This window comes from Ranitomeya imitator, chromosome 2 (genome assembly GCF_032444005.1).
Source record: "Ranitomeya imitator isolate aRanImi1 chromosome 2, aRanImi1.pri, whole genome shotgun sequence".
In the NCBI taxonomy this organism is placed as follows: Eukaryota; Metazoa; Chordata; class Amphibia; order Anura; family Dendrobatidae; genus Ranitomeya; species Ranitomeya imitator.
The window spans coordinates 229,882,491-229,905,170 of NC_091283.1; the positions used below are offsets into that span (position 1 = coordinate 229,882,491).

Below are 22,680 nucleotides of genomic sequence, written 5' to 3' on the forward strand. Positions count from 1 at the left end.
ATTTTGGGGGGTGTTTTTATGACATTCACTGAGCGGTAAGGATGACCTGAAGAGTATTGCCATGATTGTTCTGACCGGGATGATTTTCTATAAGGTTTTTCTCCATAACAGCCTGATTTCAGCCAGGGATATTAATCTCTAAAACATTCTGGCATTTCAGAACCAGGGACCGGAATAGTCTGGCACTCCCCCGGCCCGCTCTTCCCTCCCAGCACCACTCTCGGTGTTTGACAGATCTCTCCTCTTGTTCACGTGAGGATAGCCGCAGCATTTGTGAGAATCCTATACCTGGCTGTAACCTGATTCACGCTGCCCGTGGTTTGGGCAAAACACCTCACTAATTCTCATTAAATACATAAAATAAGAATGAATGGAAATTAGCTATCATATGACCCAGAGAATCAGGATGCCAGGCTGTTATCACCATTGTTATGAACAGGTAATTCAGAACCACAATGGACCTTGAAGTTCAGAGCACACAAGGTGACCTGACATTTACCAAAAACATAGGACAAGCTCTGAGACGTGGAAACTCTGCTGACCGCAATCCCTAATCCTAACAAACCACACTAGAGGTAGCCGTGGATTGCGCCTAACGCTCCCTATGCAACTCGGCACAGCCTGAGAAACTAACTAGCCCTGAAGATAGAAAAAACAAGCCTACCTTGCCTCAGAGAAATTCCCCAAAGGAAAAGGCAGCGCCCCACATATAATGACTGTGAGTAAAGATGAAATACAAACACAGAGATGAAATAGATTTAGCAAAGTGAGGCCCGACTTACTGAATAGACCGAGGATAGGAAAGATAGCTTTGCGGTCAACACAAAAACCTACAAACAACCACGCAGAGGGGCAAAAAGACCCTCCGCACCGACTAACGGTACGGAGGTGCTCCCTCTGCGTCTCAGAGCTTCCAGCAAGCAAGAAGAAAACAATATAGCAAGCTGGACAGAAAATATAGCAAACAAAAAATAACACAAGCAGAACTTAGCTTATGCAGGATAGAGAGGCCACAGGAACGATCCAGGAGGAAGCAAGACCAATACTAGAACATTGACTGGAGGCCAGGATCAAAGCACCAGGTGGAGTTAAATAGAGCAGCACCTAACGACTTAACCTCATCACCTGAGGAAGGAAACTCAGAAGCCGCAGTACCACTCTCATCCACCAAAGGAAGCTCATAGACAGAACCAGCCGCAGTACCACTCACGACCACAGGAGGGAGCTTGCCCACAGAATTCACAACACACCATACAAAGAATGCCATAAATACCCCAAAACAATGGTGAATTTGTGCTTCTTCTTTCACCATTTCATTCCACCTGGAATTTTTTTTAACATTGATTGAATGACATTATTCAAGACAGAACGTGTCCTGCACAAAAGGACTCAATGAAAGGACCAAAATGAAAAATTGTCCTGCCCGTAAGGGATTTAAAGCTCCAATTGACCAGATATTAGAGGCTTCAGGATCGCAGTATGGAATACATGTGAGGATCTGCAAAGAAGCCCAGCGTGTGGCAAAGGAGTACAGAGATGGTGGCAAAGAGGGTCTTCAGATGGCTCCAACTGCCATGCTAATCCGCACCCTGTCAGTGTGATGGGACCCAGACAGGGCACAAGAGCTTGTTAAGAACATTTAGAAGTGGCTTCCAGAGAATGACTGTGGCACCTCAGTGGTTAAACAGCAGTGATCTGAGCCAACTCTGGTCGCTGCCGTTAGTGGCAGATGCCGGGTGTATAGCAACATGGTTCTAGTAAAGGTTAATATAGGGAAAACAGCCATTACAACTTAAGAGAAAAAGCCCAGAGATCAGTGATTCTTAGATCTATATTACAGTCTCTTAAAGAGTAGCCACGCCTGTGAAAAGTATTTTACATTCATTGCACTAATAAGTACAAGCAGATCAGTAAGGTCCGGGTCCTGAGACCATCACTAATTGCTTCAACCTCACTTCCGCAATAGGTGCACAACCCAAGGGCTCCTGGCTGCGCATGCGCCTGGCCGAGCGTGCCCCTGGCCGAGAGCTCTCCGGGATGAGCGTGCCCCTGGTTGATCGTGCCCCTGGCTGAGCGTGCTCCTGGCCATGTGTGCTCCTAGCTATGCGTATCCATGGCTGAGTATGCTCCTGGCTAAGAATGCCCCTGGCTGCGCATGCTACTGACTAAGCCTTCTCCTAGCTGCACGTGCCCCTGGTTGAGCATGCCCCTGGCTGAGCCTGCTCCTAGTTGCAGGTGCCCCTGGCTGAGCCTGCTCCTAGCTGCATGTGTGCCTGGCTGAGCATGTCCCTGGCTATATATGCTCCTAGCTGCATGTGCCCCTGACTGAGCCTGCTCCTGGCGGCATATGCACCTGGCTGAGCATGTCGCTGGCTGAGAATGTCCCTGGCTGTATATGCTCCTAGCTGCAGGTGCCCCTGGCTGAGTGTGCTCCTGGCTGAGCCTGCTCCTAGCTGCAGGTGCCCCTGGCTGAGCCTGCTCCTACCTGCAGGTGTCCCTGGCTGAGCATGTCCCTGGCAGAAAATGTCCCTGGCTGTATATGCTCCTAGCTGCACGTGCCCCTGGCTGAGCCTGCTCCTAGCTGCATGTGCGCCTGGCTGAGCATGTCCCTGGCTGAGAATGTCCCTGGCTGTATATGCTCCTAGCTGCAGGTGCCCCTGGCTGAGCCTGCTCCTAGCTGCAGGTGCCCCTGGCTGAGCCTGCTCCTAGCTGCAGGTGCCCCTGGCTGAGCTTGCTCCTGGCTGTATATGCTCCTAGCTGCGCGTGCCCATGGCTGACGGTGCTCCTAGCTGCACTTGCCACTAGCTGAGTGTGCCCCTGACTGATCCTGCTCCTAGCAGCAGGTGCCCCTGGCTGAGCTTGCTCCTGGCTGTATATGCTACAAGCTGCATGTGCCCCTGACTGAGCTTACTCCTAGCTGCAGGTGCCCCTGGTTGCGCGTGCGCCTAGCTGCACGTGCACCTGGCTGCGCATGCCCCTGGCTGAGCCTGCTCCTAGCTGCGCGTGCCCCTGGCTGTACATGCCCTTGGCTGAGCATGCTCCTAGCTGCACGTGCCACTAGCTGCGCGTGCCCCTGGCTGTGCGTGCCCTTTGCTGAGCCTGCTCCTAGCTGCACGTGCATCTCGCTGCGCATGCCCCTGGCTGAGCCTGCTCCTAGCTGCAAGTGCACCTGGCTGAGCATGTCCCTGGCTGAGCTTGCTCCTTCCTGAGCCTGCTCCTAGCTGCATGTGCCCCTGACTGAGCCGGCTCCTGGCTGCGCATGCTCTTAGCTGCACGTGCCCTTGGCTGAGTGTGCTCCTGGCTGATCCTGCTCCTAGCTGTATGTGCCACTAGCTGCGCAAGCCTCTGGCTGTGCGTGCCCTTGGCTGAGCATGCTCCTAGCTGCATGTGCCCCTGGCTGAGTCTGCTCCTAGTGGAACGTGCCACTAGCTGCGCGTGCCCTTGGCTGAACATGCTCCTAGCTGCACGTGCCCCTGGTTGAGCTTGCTCCTGGCTGTATATGCTCCTAGCTGCATGTGCCACTGACTGTGCGTGGTCCTAGCTGCGCGTGCCCCTGGATGAGCCTGCTCCTTGCTGCATGTGCTACTAGCAGCGCGTGCCCTTGGCTGAGCATGCTCCTAGCTGCACGTGCCCCTGGCTGATCCTGCTCCTAGCTGCACATGCCCCTGGCCGATCCTGCTCCTAGCTGCACAAGCCCCTGGCTGATCCTGCTGCTAGCTGCAGGTGCCCCTGGCTGAGCCTGCGCCTAGCTGCAGGTACCCCTGGTTGAGCGTGCTCCTAGCTGCACATGCCCCTGTCTGAGCGTGCCACTGGTTGCGCGTGTTCCTGGTTGAGTGGGGTATGTGTTCCATAGGAAGCACAGGCTCTGTAGCATGTTTTCTGCTCACTCCGTACTCTGAGTTGGGTGTGCTCCTGTGTTCTGACCTGTCCACTATCAGGGGAGACAGAGCAATCGGTAGGGTATGAGGAGCAGGACCAACACCAATCTGCCTTTAAATAATAGAGCAATCAAATATGAAAAAAATATTTCAAAGGTTTAGTTAACTCTTTACAACTTTTCAGGCAAAAATGTCGGATCCCTGTAGATCTTAGGCTACTTTCACACATCAGGTTTTCAGTGTCAGGCTAAATCCAGCTAATTTTCAAAAAACCGGAGCAGGCGAATGTTGCCGCCTGATCAGGTTTTTTTTCCCATAGACTTTTATTAGTGCCGGATTGAACCGGATGACATTGCGTTTCGTCCCGTTTTCCCAGGATCCGGCAAATCTGCCGCTTCCGGTTTCTTGAAAAAACATCCATAGCAACGTTTTTTGTCTCCGGCAAAAAAGCCTGAAGTGCCGGATTCGGCGCTTCTGGCTGTTTGCTAGAATGGAAGCCTATGGCAGCCGGAAGGTGCCAGATCCGGAAACAGGCGGATCCGGCGGCCTGATCCGGTTTTTTAAACTGAGCATGCTCCACATTTTTTTATCCAATAATCTAGATAGGCTAGCCGGATCCGTAAAAAAAACGGATCTGTCGCATCAGTTTTTCAGAATCTGCGCCGGATCCAGTTTTTCCAAAATTCGCCGGATTTAGCCTGACACTGAAAACCTGATGTGTGAAAGTAGCCTTAGATTGATCTGCCCGAATCCTCAGGATAATTTCAGTATGGTATTCAGTGCTGAAGGATGGACGTCTGCGGCCTGTAAAGCTTCCCACAGACCCTGCATGGTCGCTTTCCGGCCACTTTGCTGCTTCCATTTGATTAAGGCTTCCATTGCTTGTGAGTGCACACAGTAAGGATGCTGTGCTTTACATTTGTAGAGGTCCACATGATCCAGTCCTAGATAGCCAAGTACTTGTTCCCATTTGGCACCCAAATGATCTGCCAAAATGCTGAGCTGTTTATCGCTGGGGCAGATGTCTTTGATGTTATGAGGCAGATCGGATGTTTTACCTACCAAACTTTCTTTGCATATTTCCTCTAATTTATTATGGATCCATGGAAATTCAGATAAAGATGCCAAAAAAACATCAAATGCCTTAGGCCCTCGGGTAGGAAGAACATCCAGCAGCTTCATGGCCCGTCTCTGACTAGTGGCCTGCGAGGTAATCTCCTCAAGCTGCTCACTTGTGATGACACCTTCCTGGAACAAATACTGAGGCACCAGTCCCTCAGCTAGTCCTTGCGAGCAGAGGTCCAGCCGCATCCTCCGAAGAACGTTCCGATGTGTAGGATCCATCCTGTAGTACAGGTCCTGTAGGACTACAAGCAGAACTGTCATTACTCACGCATGCTCAGTATGAGGGGGTCGTATGTTCACACAAACACATTATTTGTCTGTGTGGAGAACAGACAGTACATGGCCCTAACCTCAGCCATTATATCAGTGCACATGGGCAATCTTCTCACACCGACCTACGCTCCAAGAGAAAACCCAGCATGCGCTAATCCGATTTATGGACCAGCTTCAGGTAATGGCAGACAGAGGCATAGTCACAGGCTGTGTGAACATGGCCTTACTGGAATACATCCGATGTGTCTACACACCACTGATAGCTCCCAACGCCACAACCACAAGTAAAATACACCGGAAGCTACACGAACCATAATCAGTCAAGAACTTCTGCCAAACCAAGAATGACAGATAACAGCGCCTATGCTACAGCTCCCCCCCCCCACACACACACACAATAACTAGGGGTCTCCTGAGCCTCCCATACATAGGAACACTCGACCCAGTGCTCCCTTCTCTATGATCAAGCCACGGCCACACTCCCAAACACGTGATACCGTTCTTTCTATAATTGCCCCCATCGCGCATGCTCAGCTCCTGAACCAGCCTCACACGGCGGTGGTATTAACACTTACCTCTAACATCAGCAACTGGAGCTCACTTGCCCAGTATTGGAGTAGGGCAATTCCCAAGGCTTTCTTCCTTCAAGCCCAGCGCTGCACTGATAATATAGATTTTGCATTATCACTTACTGAGGTTACAACTGAAGCAGGACTTTTTGTAACATAACAGTCATGGGACTGTCAGGAATACGATATATTTGATTGTCTATAATCACACACACTGAGCTCTGTTACATCCATTGAAGCTGAGCACAGACATGCTGCGGGAGTTCTGACCCCCCTTCCTCCCTGCTGACAATACAACTGTAACATGAAACTCCAGTGTGGGACTCTGTCCACCCTCCCTCTCAAATGCAGGAGTGTGCAGAAAAAAGTCCTTTGTCTGAAACCATGTGCTCTTTTGTTCATGTACAAACCTAATAGTAAGGCATAACTTGACCCCAATTAGTGATAGAGATCTGAAAGTTATATTTTGGTAGGTGCATCGGCCAGGCCATCACCCAGTGCTTTTTCCAATTTCCTGTACCCTTGGTATCCGAGAAACGAATTACTGCTTACTCGCGGTGCATAGCCAGGTCATGTTTGGTCTTAATAGAGTGCTAGTCGCAAAACAAGGTCAATGGTAATTCTGTCATCGCTAAACGAGGTTGCATCCTGGAGCTACGGTGGATATGAATATTCCATAACTCTGAGTCCGTCTGAGAAAGTAGGAGTGCATTCTATAGCTTCACCGACTCAGTGATGTCACGACCAAGGGGTATAAGACCGTGAGAGCTCATTTTTCACTAGCTAGGAAGCTAGCTGGGAGATGCTCTGTAATGCATCTTGATGTATCTCCCCTCCCCGGCACCACATGTTCTGCTATGTGTTAAAACTGTTTTTTCAACTTTAATCCCTTTTTATTTGTAATTGTTTGTACATACGATACTTGTCTTCTTTTATAATATCCTTTTACTCTTTTGTAAACACTGCCTACCTTTTTGGAGTAAAATATATAAACTTACAAGCTTTGTTTCTCCTTGCTCTATAACGTATTGTCACATCCTCTGAAGTGAATTACGCTACTAATTGGGGTTGGCTCCTAACCCGTTATTAATTATGAAATCGGAGCTGGTGGCAGCTGATTTGTCCTGCGCGTTTGGGAAACCTGGAAGCGACAGACAGCGTTGATAATTATTGTTCCCGCCTGAGTGGGAGTAGTTATATCGCCCTCTGCAGCGTGCCCAATAGCCAGTACATAGCAGGCAGCCTTTCTGGTGACTAATTACCCTAGGTGCAGTACCCCAACTGACCTGAGGGTAAGGAGGGGCCAGAGAGCTGCAAGTTCCAAACCGGAACTGGGATATAGATAAATCCCCTTCAGAAGGAACCTGGGGTAACCAAACAACCCCGGTTCGTGACAAATTGGTGTGAGTGGTGGGGATGATAAAGGTATCTTCCACGTGATTCGTGACAGGGACCATGATGTCACAAAAAGTAATTTACCCTGCTGGAACCTAGTGGAGCTAAAGAGGGGGAGACAGGCTCCAAAGTCCTCTGTAATGTGTGTGTGTGTGTGTACATGCTGTGTATCTGCTGTATGTATACATGTGTGTACTTGCTGTGTATATACTTGTAGGTGCTGTATGTATATACATGTATGTGCTGTGTGTATACTTGTGTGTATGTGCTTTATGTATATAATTGTGTGTATGTGCTGTGTATATACATGTGTGTATGTGCTGAGTATATACTTGTGGCATGTGCTGTGCATATACTTGTGTGCATGTGCTGTGCATATACTTGTGTGCATGTGCTGTGCATATACTTGTGTGCATGTTGTTATGAATAGGTGGCCTTGGAGCAGCATGAAAACCTTCACTGGAGTAGGTGGTAACTATACTGACCGCAAACCCTGATCTTATCACCGCAACTAGAAGTAGCCGTGGGGTGTGCCTAACAAAACCTAGACACCTCGACACAGCTGGAGGACTAAATACCTCTAAAGATGGAAATAGGAAAACTATCTTGCCTCAGAGTAGACCCCCAAAGGATAGGCAGCCCCCCACAAATAATGAATGTGAGTAGGAGAGGAAAAGACACACGCAGGCAGAAAACAGGTTTAGCAAAGGAGGCCACTTCTAGCTAAATAGAAAAGGACAGGACAGGATACTAAGCGGTCAGCATAAAAAATACTACAAAAAAATCCACAGCAGAAAATACAAAACTCCACCACCTAACTAAAGATGTGGAGAGTATATCTGCAACTCCAGAGAATCCAACCAGACTGAGAAAAACAACAGACACAGTCAAAGCTGGACAAATAGAAACAAAAGATCAGCACTGAAAATAAGCACACAGCATGTGTGCTCCAGAAAAAGAAACAAACACTTATCTTTGCTGAATTGGCAGCTAAGCAGGAGAGGCCAGGCAGAGATCCAACACTTCCAAAGAAACATTGACTACTGGCATGGACTAATGAGTCCTGCAAAGCTAAATAGCCCAGTCAGAATTGCAATTAGCAGATACACCTGTCCAAGACTGCAGCCCAGGGACAACTGCATTACCATCTACAACCACCGGAGGGAGCCCAAAAGCAGAATTCACAACTGCATGTGCTGTGCATGTGATGTGTACGTACATGTGTGTATGTGATATGTATATACATGTGTGAGTATGTGCTGTGTATATACATGTGTGAGTATGTGCTGTGTATATACAGTGGGGCAAAAAAGTATTTAGTCAGTCAGCAATAGTGCAAGTTCCACCACTTAAAAAGATGAGAGGCGTCTGTAATTTACATCATAGGTAGACCTCAACTATGTGAGACAAACTGAGAAAACAAAATCCAGAAAATCACATTGTCTGTTTTTTTAACATTTTATTTGCATATTATGGTGGAAAATAAGTATTTGGTCAGAAACAAACAATCAAGATTTCAGGCTATCACAGACCTGTAACTTCTTCTTTAAGAGTCTCCTCTTTCCTCCACTCATTACCTGTAGTAATGGCACCTGTTTAAACTTGTTATCAGTATAAAAAGACACCTGTGCACACCCTCAAACAGTCTGACTCCAAACTCCACTATGGTGAAGACCAAAGAGCTGTCAAAGGACACCAGAAACAAAATTGTAGCCCTGCACCAGGCTGGGAAGACTGAATCTGCAATAGCCAACCAGCTTGGAGTGAAAAAATCAACAGTGGGAGCAATAATTAGAAAATGGAAGACATACAAGACCACTGATAATCTCCCTCGATCTGGGGCTCCACGCAAAATCCCACCCCGTGGGGTCAGAATGATCACAAGAACGGTGAGCAAAAATCCCAGAACCACGCGGGGGGACCTAGTGAATGAACTGCAGAGAGCTGGGACCAATATAACAAGGCCTACCATAAGTAACACACTACGCCACCATGGACTCAGATCCTGCAGTGCCAGACGTGTCCCACTGCTTAAGCCAGTACATGTCTGGGCCCGTCTGAAGTTTGCTAGAGAGCATTTGTATGATCCAGAGGAGTTTTGGGAGAATGTCCTATGGTCTGATGAAACCAAACTGGAACTGTTTGGTAGAAACACAACTTGTCATGTTTGGAGGAAAAAGAATACTGAGTTGCATCCATCAAACACCATACCTACTGTAAAGCACGGTGGTGGAAACATCATGCTTTGGGGCTGTTTCTCTGCAAAGGGGCCAGGACGACTGATCCGGGTACATGAAAGAATGAATGGGGCCATGTATCGTGAGATTTTGAGTGCAAACCTCCTTCCATCAGCAAGGGCATTGAAGATGAAACGTGGCTGGGTCTTTCAACATGACAATGATTCAAAGCACACCGCCAGGGCAACGAAGGAGTGGCTTCGTAAGAAGCATTTCAAGGTCCTGGAGTGGCCTAGCCAGTCTCCAGATCTCAACCCTATAGAAAACCTTTGGAGGGAGTTGAAAGTCCGTGTTGCCAAGCCAAAAGCCAAAAACATCACTGCTCTAGAGGAGATCTGCATGGAGGAATGGGCCAACATACCAACAACAGTGTGCGGCAACCTTGTGAAGACTTACAGAAAACGTTTGACCTCTGTCATTGCCAACAAAGGATATATTACAAAGTATTGAGATGAAATTTTGTTTCTGACCAAATACTTATTTTCCACCATAATATGCAAATAAAATGTTAAAAAAACAGACAATGTGATTTTCTGGATTTTTTTTTCTCAGTTTGTCTACCATAGTTGAGGTCTACCTATGATGTAAATTACAGACGCCTCTCATCTTTTTAAGTGGTGGAACTTGCACTATTGCTGACTGACTAAATACTTTTTTGCCCCACTGTACATGTGTGAGTATGTGCTGTGTATATACGTGTGAGTGTCTGTGCTGTGTATATACATGTGTGTGCGTTTATGTGCTGTGTATATACATGTGTACGTTTATGTGCTGTGTATAATACATGTGTGTGTGTGAGTGTATGTGCTGTGTATATAAAGTACAGACCAAAAGTGTGGACACACCCCATTTAAAGATTTTTCTGTATTTTCATGACTATGAAAATTGTAAATTCACACTGAAGGCATCAAAACTATGAATTAACACATGTGGAATTATATACTTCACAAAAAGTGTGAAACAACTGAAATTATGATTTATATTCTAGGTTCTTCAAAGTAGCCACCTTTTGCTTTGATGACTGCTTTGCACACTCTTGGCATTCTCTTGATGAGCTTCAAGAGGTAGTCACCGGAAATGGTCTTCCAACAATCTTGAAGGAGTTCCCAGAGATGCTTGGCACTTGTTGGCCCTTTTGCCTTCACTCTGTGGTCCAGCTCACCCCAAACCATCTCGTTTCGGTTCAGGTCTGGTGACTGTGGAGGCCAGGTCATCTGGCGTAGCACCCCATCATTCTCCTTCTTGGTCAAATAGCCCTTACACAGCCTGGAGGTGTGTTTGGGGTCATTATCCTGTTGAAAAATAAATGATGGTCCAACAAAACGCAAACCGGATGGAATAGAATGACGCTGCAAGATGCTGTGGTAGCCATGCTGGTTCAGTATGCCTTCAATTTTGAATAAATCCCCAACAGTGTCACCAGCAAAGCATCCCCACACCATAACACCTCCTCCTCCATGCTTCACGGTGGGAACCAGGCATGTAGAGTCAACCCGTTCACCTTTTCTCCGTCGCACAAAGACACGGCAGTTGCAACCAAAGATCTCAAATTTGGACTCATCAGACCAAAGCACAGATTTCCACTGGTCTAATGTCCATTCCTTGTGTTATTTAGCCTAAACAAGTCTCTTCTACTTGTTGCCTGTCCTTAGCAGTGGTTTCCTAGCAGCTATTTTACCATGAAGGCCTGCTGCACAAAGTCTCCTCTTAACAGTTGTTGTAGAGATGTGTCTGCTGCTAGAAATCTGTGTGGCATTGCCCTGGTCTCTAATCTGAGCTGCTGTTAACCTGCGATTTCTGAGGCTGGTGACTCGGATAAACTTATCCTCAGAAGCAGAGGTGACTCTTGGTCTTCCTTTCCTGGGGCGGTCCTCATGTGAGCCAGTTTCTTTGTAGCGCTTGATGGTTTTTGAAACTGCACTTGGGGACACTTTCAAAGTTTTCACAATTTTTCGGACTGACTGACCTTCATTTCTTAAAGTAATGATGGCCACTCGTTTTTCTTTACTTAGCTGCTTTTTTCTTGCAATAGTACAAATTCTAAGTCTATTCAGTAGGACTAGAAGCTGTGTATTCACCAGACTTCTGCTCAACACAACTGATGGTCCCAACCCCATTTATAAAGCAAAAAATCCCACTTATTAAACCTGACAGGGCACACCTGTGAAGTGAAAACCATTCCCGGTGACTACCTCTTGAAGCTCATCAAGAGAATGCCAAGAGTGTGCAAAGCAGTCATCAAAGCAAAAGGTGGCTACTTTGAAGAACCTAGAATATAAGACATATTTTCAGTTGTTTCACACTGTTTTGTTAAGTATATAATTCCACATGTGTTAATTCATAGTTTTGATGCCTTCAGTGTGAATTTACAATTTTCATACTCATGAAAATACAGAAAAATCTTTAACCCCTTTACCCCCAAGGGTGGTTTGCACGTTAATGACCGGGCCAATTTTTGCAATTCTGACCACTGTCCCTTTATGAGGTTATAACTCTGGAACGCTTCAACGGATCCCAGTGATTCTGACACTGCTTTCTCGTGACATATTGTACTTCATGACAATGGTAAAATTTCTTTGATATTACCTGCGTTTATTTGTGAAAAAAATGGAAATATGGCGAAAATTTTGAAAATTTCGCAATTTTCCAACTTTGAATTTTTATGCAATTAAATCACAGAGATATGTCACACAAAATACTTAATAAGTAACATTTCCCACATGTCTACTTTACATCAGCACAATTTTGGAACCAAAATTTTTTTTTGTTAGGGAGTTATAAGGGTTAAAAGTTGACCAGCAATTTCTCATTTCTACAACACCATTTTATTTTAGGGACATCTCATTTGAAGTCATTTTGAGGGGTCTATATGATAGAAAATACCCAAGTGTGACACCATTCTAAAAACTACACCCCTCAAGGTGCTCAAAACCATATTCAAGAAGTTTATTAACCCTTCTGGTGCTTCACAGGAATTTTTTGAATGTTTAAATAAAAATGAACATTTAACTTTTTTTCACAAAAAATTTAATTCAGCTCCAATTTGTTTAATTTTACCAAGGGTAACAGGAGAAAATAGACCCCAAACATTGTTGTACAATTTGTCCTGAGCACGACAATACCCCACATGTGGGGGTAAACCACTGTTTGGGCGCATGGCAGAGCTCGGAAGGGAAGGAGCGCCGTTTGACTTTTCAATGCAAAATTGACAGGAATTGAGATGGGACACCATGTTGCGTTTGGAGAGCCCCTGATGTGCCTAAACATTGAAACCCCCCAAAAGTGACACCATTTTGGAAAGTAGACCCCTTAAGGAACTTATCTAGATGTGTGGTGAGCATTTTGACCCACCAAGTGCTTCACAGAAGTTCATAATGTAGAACCGTAAAAATAAAAAATCATATTTTTTCACAAAAATTAACTTTCCGCCCCCAATTTTTTATTTTCCCAAGGGTAAGAGAAGAAATTGGACCCCAAAAGTTGTTGTACAATTTGTCCTGAGTACGCTGATACCCCATATGTGGGGGTAAACCACTGTTTGGGCGGATGGGAGAGCTCGGAAGGGAAGGAGCGCCGTTTGACTTTTCAATGCAAAATTGACAGGAATTGAGATGGGACGCCATGTTGCGTTTGGAGAGCCACTGATGTGCCTAAACATTGAAACCCCCCACAAGTGACACCATTTTGGAAAGTAGACCCCCTAAGGAACTTATCTAGATGTGTGGTGAGGACTTTGACCCACCAAGTGCTTCACAGACGTTTATAATGCAGAGCCGTAAAAATAAAACAAAAAAATTTTCCCACAAAAATTATTTTTCAGCCCCCAGTTTTGTATTTTCCCAAGGGTAACAGGAGAAATTGGACCCCAAAAGTTGTTGTCCTATTTGTCCTGAGTACGCTGATACCCCATATGTTGGGGTAAACCCCTGTTTGGGCACACAGGAGAGCTCGGAAGGGAAGGAGCACTGTTTTACTTTTTCAACGCAGAATTGGCTGGAATTGAGATCGGACGCCATGTCGCGTTTGGAGAGCCCCTGATGTGCCTAAACAGTGGCAACCCCCCAATTATAACTGAAACCCTAATCCAAACACACCCCTAACCCTAATCCCAACAGTAACCCTAACCACACCTCTAACCCTGACACACACCTAACCCTAATCCCAACAGTAACCCTAACCACACCTCTAACCCTGACACACACCTAACCCTAATCCCAACCCTATTCCCAACTGTAAATGTAATCTAAACCCTAACCGTAACTTTAGCCCCAACCCTAACTGTAGCCATAACCCTAGCCCCAACCCTAACTTTAGCCCCAACCCAAACTGTAGCCCTAACCCTAGCCCTAACCATAGCCCTAACCCTAACTTTAGCCCCAACCCTAACTGTAGCCTTAACCCTAGCCCTAACCATAGCCCTAACCCTAGCCCTAACCCTAGCCCTAACCCTAGCCCAAACCCTAACCCTAGCCCTAACCCTAATGGAAAAATGGAAATAAATACATTTTTTTAACTTTTCCCTAACTAAGGGGGTGATGAAGGGGGGTTTGATTTACTTTTATAGCGGGTTTTTTAGCGGATTTTTATGATTGGCAGCCGTCACACACTGAAAGACGCTTTTTATTGCAAAAAATATTTTTTGCGTTACCACATTTTGAGAGCTATAATTTTTCCATATTTTGGTTCACAGAGTCATGTGAGGTCTTGTTTTTTGCGGGACGAGTTGACGTTTTTATTGGTAACGTTTTCGGGCACGTTACATTTTTTGATCGCTTTTTATTCCGATTTTTGCGAGGCAGAATGACCAAAAACCAGCTATTCATGAATTTCTTTTGGGGGAGGCGTTTATACCGTTCCGCGTTTGGTAAAATTGATAAAGCAGTTTTATTCTTCGGGTCAGTACGATTACAGCGACACCTCATTTATATCATTTTTTTATGTTTTGGCGCTTTTATACGATAAAAACTATTTTATAGAAAAAATTATTATTTTTGCATCGCTTTATTCTCAGGACTATAACTTTTTTATTTTTTTGCTGATGATGCTGTATGGCGGCTCGTTTTTTGCGGGATAAGATGACGTTTTCAGCGGTACCATGGTTATTTATATCTGTCTTTTTGATCGCGTGTTATTCCACTTTTTGTTCGGCGGTATGATAATAAAGCGTTGTTTTTTGCCTCGGTTTTTTTTTTCCCTTACGGTGTTTACTGAAGGGGTTAACTAGTGGGCCAGTTTTATAGGTCGGGTCGTTACGGACGCGGCGATACTAAATATATGTACTTTTATTGTTTGTTTTTTTTATTTAGATAAAGAAATGTATTTAGGGGAATAATATTTTTTTTTTTTTCATTATTTAGGAATATTTTTTTTTATTTTTTTTTTACACATTTTGAAATTTTTTTTTTTACTTTTTTTACATTGTCCCAGGGGGGGGGACATCACAGATCAGTGATCTGACAGTGTGCACAGCACTCTGTCAGATCACTGATCTGACATGCAGCGCTGCAGCCTTCACAGTGCCTGCTCTGAGCAAGATCTGTGAAGCCACCTCCCTCCCTGCAGGACCCGGATCCGCGGCCATCTTGGATCCGGGGCTGGAGGAAGCAGGGAGGGAGGTGAGACCCTCGGAGCAACGCGATCACATCGCGTTGCTGCGGGGGGCTCAGGGAAGCCCGCAGGGAGCCCCTTCCCTGCGGGAAGCTTCCCTATACCGCCGGCACATCGCGATCATCTTTGATCGCGGTGTGCCAGGGGTTAATGTGCCGGGGGCGGTCCGTGACCGCTCCTGGCACATAGTGCCGGATGTCAGCTGCGATAAACAGCTGACACCCGGACGCGATCGGCGGCGCTCCCCCCGTGAGCGCCGCCGATCGCGCTGGACGTACTATCCCGTCCGTGGTCATGGGGGCCCACCCCACCTCGACGGGATAGTACGTTCCATGTCAGAAAGGGGTTAAATGAGAAGGTGTGTTCAAACTTTTGGTCTGTACTGTATATACTATATACAGGGGAGATGACACACAGCTATATACTATATACAGGAGAGATGACACAGGTATATACTATATACAGGAGAGATGACACACAGGTATATACTATATACAGGAGGAGATGACATACAGGTATATACTATATACAGGAGGAGATGACACAGGTATATACTATATACAGGAGTGATGACACACACATATATACTATATACAGGGGAGATGACACACGTATATACTATATACAGGAGATGACATACAGGTATATACTATATACAGGAGAGATGACAGGTATATACTATATACAGGGGAGATGACACACAGGTATATACTATATGCAGAGATGACACACATATATACTATATACAGGGCAGATGACATACAGGTATATACTAAATACAGGAGAGATGACAGATATATACTATATACAGGGGAGATGACACAGGTATATACTATATACAGGGGAGAGGATACAGCTATATACTATATACAGGAGGAGATGACACACAGGTATATACTATATACAGGAGATGACATACAGGTATATACTATATACAGGAGAGATGACAGGTATATACTATATACAGGGGAGATGACACAGGTATATACTATATACATGGGAGATGACACACAGGTATATACTATATGCAGAGATGACACACATATATACTATATACAGGGCAGATGACATACAGGTATATACTAAATACAGGGGAGATGACAGATATATACTATATACAGGGGAGATGACACAGGTATATACTATATACAGGGGAGAGGATACAGCTATATACTATATACAGGAGGAGATGACACACAGGTATATACTATATACAGGAGAGATGACACACAGGTATATACTATATACAGGAGGAGATGACACACAGGTATATACTATATACAGGAGAGATGACACAGGTATATACTATATACAGGAGGAGATGACATACAGATATATACTATAAGCAGGGGAGATGACATACAGGTACATACTATATACAGGAGATGACACAGGTGTATATATATATATACAGGGGAGATGACACAGGTATATACTATATACAGGAGAGATGACACACAGGTATATACTATATACAGGGGAGATGACACAGGTATATACTATATACAGGAGAGATGACACACAGGTATCTACTATATAATTGTCTAAGGGTCACTTCCGTCTTTCTGTCCTTCTGTATTTCTGTCTGTCACAGATATTCATTGGTCGCAGCCTCTGTCTGTCATGGAATCCTAGTCGCTGATTTCTCGACAGCTGCCTGTCATGGCTGCCGCGACCAATCAGCGACGGCCACAGTATGATTAGTCCCTCCCTACTCCCCTGCAGTCAGTACCCGGCGCCCGCTCCATACTCCCCGCAGTCACCGCTCACACAGGGTTAATGCCAGCGGTAATGGACTGCGTTATGCCGCGGGTAACTCACTCCATTACCGCTACTATTAACCCTGTGTGTCCCCAACTATTTACTGCAGCGCCAATAGTAAAAGGATCTAATGTTAAAAATAATAAAAAATCTGCCTTTCCCGCTCCTCGCGACGCTCCGGTAACCGCTCCATGCAAGCGGCAGGTTGCGGTGGCAAGAATAGTATGCGACAAGGACCTGCCATGACGTCTCGGTCATGTGACCGCGAACTCATTATAGGTCCTGCGCGCCTGCGTGAGAAGGACCTGCCATGACGTCACGGTCATGTTACCGCGACGTCATAACGGGTCCTGCGCTACCAATCCTGGGACCGGAAGCTGCCGAGTGCACCGCACACAGGCGACATGACTACAAGGGCTCCCTCGGAAGGTAAGTATATGTTTATTTTTTATTTTTTAACCTGTGTCATATGTGGCTGGGCAATATACTACATGGCTCTGTGCTGTTTACTACGTCACTGGGCAATATACTACGTGGCTGGGCAATATACTACGCCACTATGCAATATACTACGTGACTGGGCAATATACTACGTGACTGGGCAATATACTACGTGGCTGGGCAATATACTATGTTACTGCGCAATATACTATGTGGCTGGGCAATATACTACGTGCCTGGGCAATATACTGCGTGCCTGGGCAATATACTACGTGCCTGGGAAATATACTACGTGCCTGGGAAATATACTACCTGTCTGGGCAATATACTACGTGTCTGGGCAAAATACTACGTAACTGGGCAAAATACTACGTAACTGGGCAATATACTACGTGGCTGGGCAATATACTACGTCACTGGGCAATATACTATGTGGCTAGGCAATATACTACGTAACTGGGCAATATACTACGTGGCTGGGCAATATACTATGTCACTGCACAATATACTACGTGGATGGGCAATATACTACGTGACTGGGCAATATACTACTTGCCTGGGCAATATACTACGTGCCTGGGCAATATACTACATGGTTGGGCAATATACTATGTGGGCTGTGCAATATACTACGTGGACATGCATATTCTAGAATACCCGATGCGTTAGAATCGGGCCACCATCTTGTATACTATATACAGGAGGAGATGACACACAGGTATATACTATATACAGGAGGAGATGACACAGGTATATACTATATACAGGGGAGAGGACACACAGGTATATACTATATACAGGAGGAGATGACACACAGGTATATACTATATACAGGAGGAGATGACACACAGGTATATACTATATACAGGAGGAGATGACACACAGGTATAATAATAATAATAATCTTTATTTATATAGTGCCAACATATTCCGCAGCGCTTTACAGTTTCAAACACAACAGTCATAGGTAACAATGTTAACAATACAGTAATAAAGCAAAATAAGACAAAATAAGACGACCCTGCTCGTGAGAGCTTACAATCTACAATGAGGTGGGGAGATACAAAGCACAGGTGTGTATTTACAATGATGTATTTACAATGATGGTCCAGCCATCTTCAGGGGGCAGGGGATAGATGGAGATACTGAATGGGCTACACACACACAAACATAAAATGAGTTTGATTAGGGAACGTGATAGGCCGCTCTGAACAAATGAGTTTTGAGCGAGCGCCTAAAACTATGCAAGTTGTGGATGGTCCTAATATCTTGGGGTAGAGCATTCCAGAGGATTGGCGCAGCACGGAAGAAGTCTTGGAGTCGGGAGTGGGAGGTACGGATTAGTGCAGATGTTAGTGGAAAGTCGTTTGCAGAGCGCAGTGGTCGGCTAGGCCGATACACAGAAATGAGGGAGGAGATGTAAGGGGGTGCCACACTGTGGAGAGCTTTGTGAGTGAGAACAAGTACTTTGAATTGTATCCTGTAATGAATGGGCAGCCAGTGTAACGACTGGCGAAGAGCGGACACGTCCGAGTAACGATTAGCCAGATGGACAACCCTGGCTGCCGCATTAAGGATATACTATATACAGGGGAGATGACACACAGGTATATACTATATACAGGGGAGATGACACACATATATATATACTATATACAGGAGAGATGACACACAGGTATTTACTATATACAAGAGGAGATGACACAGGTATATACTATATACAGGAGGAGATGACACACACATATATACTATATACAGGGGAGATGACAAACAGGTATATACTATATACAGGAGGAGATGACATACAGGTAAATACTATATACAGGGGAGATGACACACGTATATACTATACACAGGAGGAGATGACACACGTATATACTATATACAGGAGGAGATGACACACAGGTATCTATATATATAATTGCCTAAGGGTTTTTCCGTCTGTCTGTCTGTCCTGGAAATCCCACGTCTCTGATTGGTCGAGGCCGCCAGGCCTCGACCAATCAGCGACCGTCACAGTATCGACGTAGAAATCCCGCGTCTCTGATTGGTCGAGGCTTGGCGGCCTCGACCAATCAGCGATGGGCACAGGGACGATGATGTCATAAAGGACGTAGACATCCCGCGTCTCTGATTGGTCGAGGCTTGGCGGCCTCGACCAATCAGCAACGGGCACAGCGACGATGATGTCATAATGGTTGCCATGGCGACGATGATGTCATAAAGGTTGCCTCGACCAATCAGCGACGGGCACAGTCTGCCGCGAATTCTGGAATCATCATTGTCCATATACTACGGGGACATGCATATTCTAGAATACCCGATGCGTTAGAATCGGGCCACAATCTAGTATACTATATACAGGGGATATGAAACACATATATACTATATACAGGGAGGATGACACACAGGTATATACTATATACAGGAGGAGATGACAGGTATATACTATATACAGGAGGAGATGACACACACATATACAATATACAGGGGAGATGACACACAGGTATATACTATATACAGGAGGAGATGACACTGGTATATACTATATACAGTGGAGAGGACATACAGGTACATACTATATACAGGGGAGATGACAGGTATTCACTATATACAGGGGAGATGACACACAGATATACAGTGGGGCAAAAAAGTATTTAGTCAGTCAGCAATAGTGCAAGTTCCACCACTTAAAAAGATGAGAGGCGTCTGTAATTTACATCATAGGTAGACCTCAACTATGGGAGACAAACTGAGAAAAAAAAATCCAGAAAATCACATTGTCTGTTTTTTTAACATTTTATTTGCATATTATGGTGGAAAATAAGTATTTGGTCAGAAACAAAATTTCATCTCAATACTTTGTAATATATCCTTTGTTGGCAATGACAGAGGTCAAACGTTTTCTGTAAGTCTTCACAAGGTTGCCACACACTGTTGTTGGTATGTTGGCCCATTCCTCCATGCAGATCTCCTCTAGAGCAGTGATGTTTTTGGCTTTTCGCTTGGCAACACGGACTTTCAACTCCCTCTAAAGGTTTTCTATAGGGTTGAGATCTGGAGACTGGCTAGGCCACTCCAGGACCTTGAAATGCTTCTTGCGAAGCCACTCCTTTGTTGCCCTGGCGGTTTGCTTTGGATCATTGTCATGTTGAAAGACCCAGCCAGGTTTCATCTTCAATGCCCTTGCTGATAGAAGGAGGTTTGCACTCAAAATCTCACGATACATGGCCCCATTCATTCTTTCATGTACCCTGATAAGTCGTCCTAGCCCCTTTGCAGAGAAACAGCCCCAAAGCATGATGTTTCCACCACCATGCTTTACAGTAGGTATGGTGTTTGATGGATGCAACTCAGTATTCTTTTTCCTCCAAACACGACAAGTTGTGTTTCTACCAAACAGTTCCAGTTTGGTTTCATCAGACCATAGGACATTCTCGCAAAACTCCTCTGGATCATCCAAATGCTCTCTAGCAAACTTCAGATGGGCCCGGACATGTACTGGCTTAAGCAGTGGGACACGTCTGGCACTGCAGGATCTGAGTCCATGGTGGCGTAGTGTGTTACTTATGGTAGGCCTTGTTACATTGGTCCCAGCTCTCTGCAGTTCATTCACTAGGTCCCCCCGCGTGGTTCTGGGATTTTTGCTCACCGTTCTTGTGATCATTCTGACCCCACGGGGTGGGATTTTGCGTGGAGCCCCAGATCGAGGGAGATTATCAGTGGTCTTGTATGTCTTCCATTTTCTAATTATTGCTCCCACTGTTGATTTCTTCACTCCAAGCTGGTTGGCTATTGCAGATTCAGTCTTCCCAGCCTGGTGCAGGGCTACAATTTTGTTTCTGGTGTCCTTTGACAGCTCTTTGGTCTTCACCATAGTGGAGTTTGGAGTCAGACTGTTTGAGGGTGTGCACAGGTGTCTTTTTATACTGATAACAAGTTTAAACAGGTGCCATTACTACAGGTAATGAGTGGAGGAAAGAGGAGACTCTTAAAGAAGAAGTTACAGGTCTGTGAGAGCCAGAAATCTTGATTGTTTGTTTCTGACCAAATACTTATTTTCCACCATAATATGCAAAACAAATGATAAAAAAAACAGACAATGTGATTTTCTGGATTTTTTTTTCTCAGTTTGTCTCCCATAGTTGAGGTCTACCTATGATGTAAATTACAGACGCCTCTCATCTTTTTAAGTGGTGGAACTTGCACTATTGCTGACTGACTAAATACTTTTTTGCCCCACTGTATACTATATACAGGAGCAGATGACACACAGGTATATACTATATACAGGAGGAGATGACATACAGGTACATACTATATACAGGAGGTGATGACAAACAGGTATCTACTATATAATTGTCTATGGGTCACTTCCGTCTGTCCTTCTGTCTGTCTGTCATGTTTATTCATTCGCTGATTGGTCTCGCCAGCTGCCTGTCATGGCTGCTGCGACCAATCAGTGACGGGCACAGTACGGAAGAAAATGTCCGCTCCTTACTCCCCGCAGTCAGTGCCTGTCGCCCGCATACTCCCCTCCGATCACCGCTAACACATGGTTAATGCTGGCGGTAACGGACTGCGTTATGCCGCAGGTAACGCACTTTGCTACCGCCGCTATTAACCCCGTGTGTCCCCAACTTTTTACTATTGACACTGCCTATGCGGCATCAATAGTGAAAAATGTAATGTTAAAAATAATAATAAAAAAAACCTGCTACCTCCGTAGTCGCTCACGCCGGCCGCCATCTTCCGTTGCAGGTTCCGGTGGGAAAGATGGTATGGGAGAAGGACCTGCCATGACGTCACGGTCATGTGACCGCGACGTCATGACAGGCCCTGCGTGCCTGCGCAAGAAGGACCTGCCATGACGTCACGGTCATGTGACCGCGACGTCATCACAGGCCCTGCGCTAGAAAGACCTGCCATGACGTCACGGTCATGTGACCGCGACGTCATCACAGGTCATGCGCTCATACCAACCCTGGGACCGGAAGCTGCCGTGGACTACAAGGGGCCCTCAGAAAGGTGAGTATGTTTATTTAAACTGTGACAAACCTGGCTGGGCAATATACTACGTAGCTGGGCAATATACTACGTGACTTGCCAATATACTACGTGGCTCTGTGCTGTATACTACTTCGCTGTGCAATATACTATGTGGCTCTGTGTTGTATACTACATCACTGGGCAATATACTACGTGACTGGCCAATATACTACATGGCTCTGTGCTGTATACTACGTTGCTGTGCAATATACTACGTCACTCGGCAATATACTACGTGGCTGCACAATATACTACGTCACTAGGCAATATACTACATAACTGGGCAATATACTACGTCACTGGGCAATATACTACGTGGTTGGGCAATATACTACGTGGCTGGGC

General features: G+C 45.6%; 1 protein-coding gene across 2 annotated transcripts in view; it reads right to left on the reverse strand.

Annotated features, from left to right (window-relative positions):
- Positions 1-1,813: 1,813 nt before the first annotated feature.
- Positions 1,814-22,680, reverse strand: part of LOC138662766 (death domain-containing protein CRADD-like) — a 49,656-nt gene continuing 28,789 nt past the window's right edge. The window contains exons 1-2 of one of the 2 annotated variants that reach the window (XM_069748679.1): positions 5,852-7,747; positions 1,814-5,245 (exon numbers count right to left, since the gene is read on the reverse strand). In XM_069748679.1, the coding sequence (XP_069604780.1) occupies positions 4,632-5,222 (591 nt within the window). In that variant the 5' untranslated portion in view covers positions 5,223-5,245; positions 5,852-7,747 and the 3' untranslated portion in view covers positions 1,814-4,631. Of the gene's footprint in view, positions 5,246-5,851; positions 7,748-22,680 lie in introns of those variants that run through there. The other variant, XM_069748678.1, reaches the window with a different exon arrangement.